At 69.2% G+C, this 1,373-nt stretch overlaps 1 protein-coding gene across 1 annotated transcript in view; it reads right to left on the bottom strand.

The window, feature by feature from the left end:
- Window positions 1–1,344, bottom strand: part of LOC127749694 (uncharacterized) — a 15,262-nt gene extending 13,918 nt beyond the window's left edge. Inside the window, exon 1 of the mRNA XM_052268939.1 lies at window positions 972–1,344. Coding sequence (XP_052124899.1) covers window positions 972–1,319 — 348 coding nt within the window. The 5' untranslated portion in view covers window positions 1,320–1,344. The remainder of the gene's footprint in view (window positions 1–971) is intronic.
- Window positions 1,345–1,373: the final 29 nt, after the last annotated feature.

Here is a 1,373-nt window from a genome sequence, read left to right as displayed (position 1 = left end):
CGCTGTGAGAGCGGACCACGCGACGTAAGGGCAACGACGTCGTCCATGCGGGGAGGATTCTTCGAAGCGGAATTCCTTAAATGGAACAACCCCGCCCCGCAGGCGGCGTGTGTCCCCCTGCCCCCCCCCTCTCTGCCTCTATGGTTCAGTCGGGTATCACGAGTACACCCGCACCCTTACAGCATATGAGATACCACCACACTCCGGGGACCCCCTACTGACCTCACCACCATCTTCACCATCGTCTCGTCGACAACGAGGAGCAGAGTAAGACACGAAATGAGTGTTGTTCCGCGGGCCGCGGTGGCGACACCTGAGACCCCTGACGAGACGCCGCGTGCCCCGCCTCCCTCCTCCTGCCGCCCCCAGTGCCGCCGCCGCCGCCGCCGCCACCACAGCCCTGCGGGTCGGTGTGTATAAATGGAAAACGTGATCCCTCCGCACGGGAGATGATGGAGATCTCGCGAGAGTGGGCGCGCGGGGGCCTGCGCGACAGTGATCCTCCGGTAAACAGCTGGGGCGGCGGCAGCAGCGAGGTCGCGGTGGTGGTTATCCGCAAGGATCACGAATAAAAAGTGGGGCAGCGATTCGAGAGTAAATAATTGGAGGCGGCCGCGTGACAAAGCGGGAGCGTGGAGAGCAGCAGCGTGGGGGAGAGCGGGGATTAGCAGCGCGGCCCCCGCCTGACTGTGGCCGCCGCAGGCTCGTGGCGCCGGGGCGACTGCAAGCAGCTGCAGCGTGTGTCGACAACCTCGACGACAACCTCATTAGCTCGAGCAATTTCCCCGGCTCCGCCCTCGGCAGTCAATCCCACTGCGGAGCTGATTGGGGCGGAGGTGGAGGAGGAGGTGGAGGCGGAGGTGGCGGGGCGGGGCGCCCGGGAGGCGGGCAGCGCCTCGAGGGTCTCGCACACGAGCGGAGCGGGCGGCCTACGCTCCCGGCCGCAGGGGCTCCACACCACGCACACTCACCGGGAACTCGTCGTAGCTGCTGCCGTAGTCCGTCGAGTCCTGGCTGCCGAGGTCCTGGTGCGCCACCAGGTTGGCGACGGCCCCGCCGCCGCCGCCGCGGCCGACGTCCACGGCCCGCTTGCCGATGAGCGGCAGGTCGTCGTCGTCCTGGCCGAGGTAGGGGAGCGCGAGCGCGGGCCGGCCGAAGCCCATGCCGCCCATGCCGAGGCCCAGGCCGAGCCCGTCGGCGGCGTGGCCCTTGAGCAGGCCCATGTCGTGCTGGGCGGGCCTCGTGGCGGCGGGCGGCACCAGCAGCGCGGCCAGCGCGGCGAGCGTCGCCAGCGTCGCGGCGACCGAGCTCAGCGTCATGGCAATGGCGTTGTCACCCGGGCGCGCGGGCACCGGCAGCTTTATGTCCTGCGC

Source organism: Frankliniella occidentalis, unplaced genomic scaffold (genome assembly GCF_000697945.3).
Source record: "Frankliniella occidentalis isolate FOCC.00 unplaced genomic scaffold, Focc_3.1 Scaffold79, whole genome shotgun sequence".
In the NCBI taxonomy this organism is placed as follows: Eukaryota; Metazoa; Arthropoda; class Insecta; order Thysanoptera; family Thripidae; genus Frankliniella; species Frankliniella occidentalis.
Note: the sequence above shows the minus strand (reverse complement) of the source record. Positions and strands in the feature narration are given on the sequence as shown.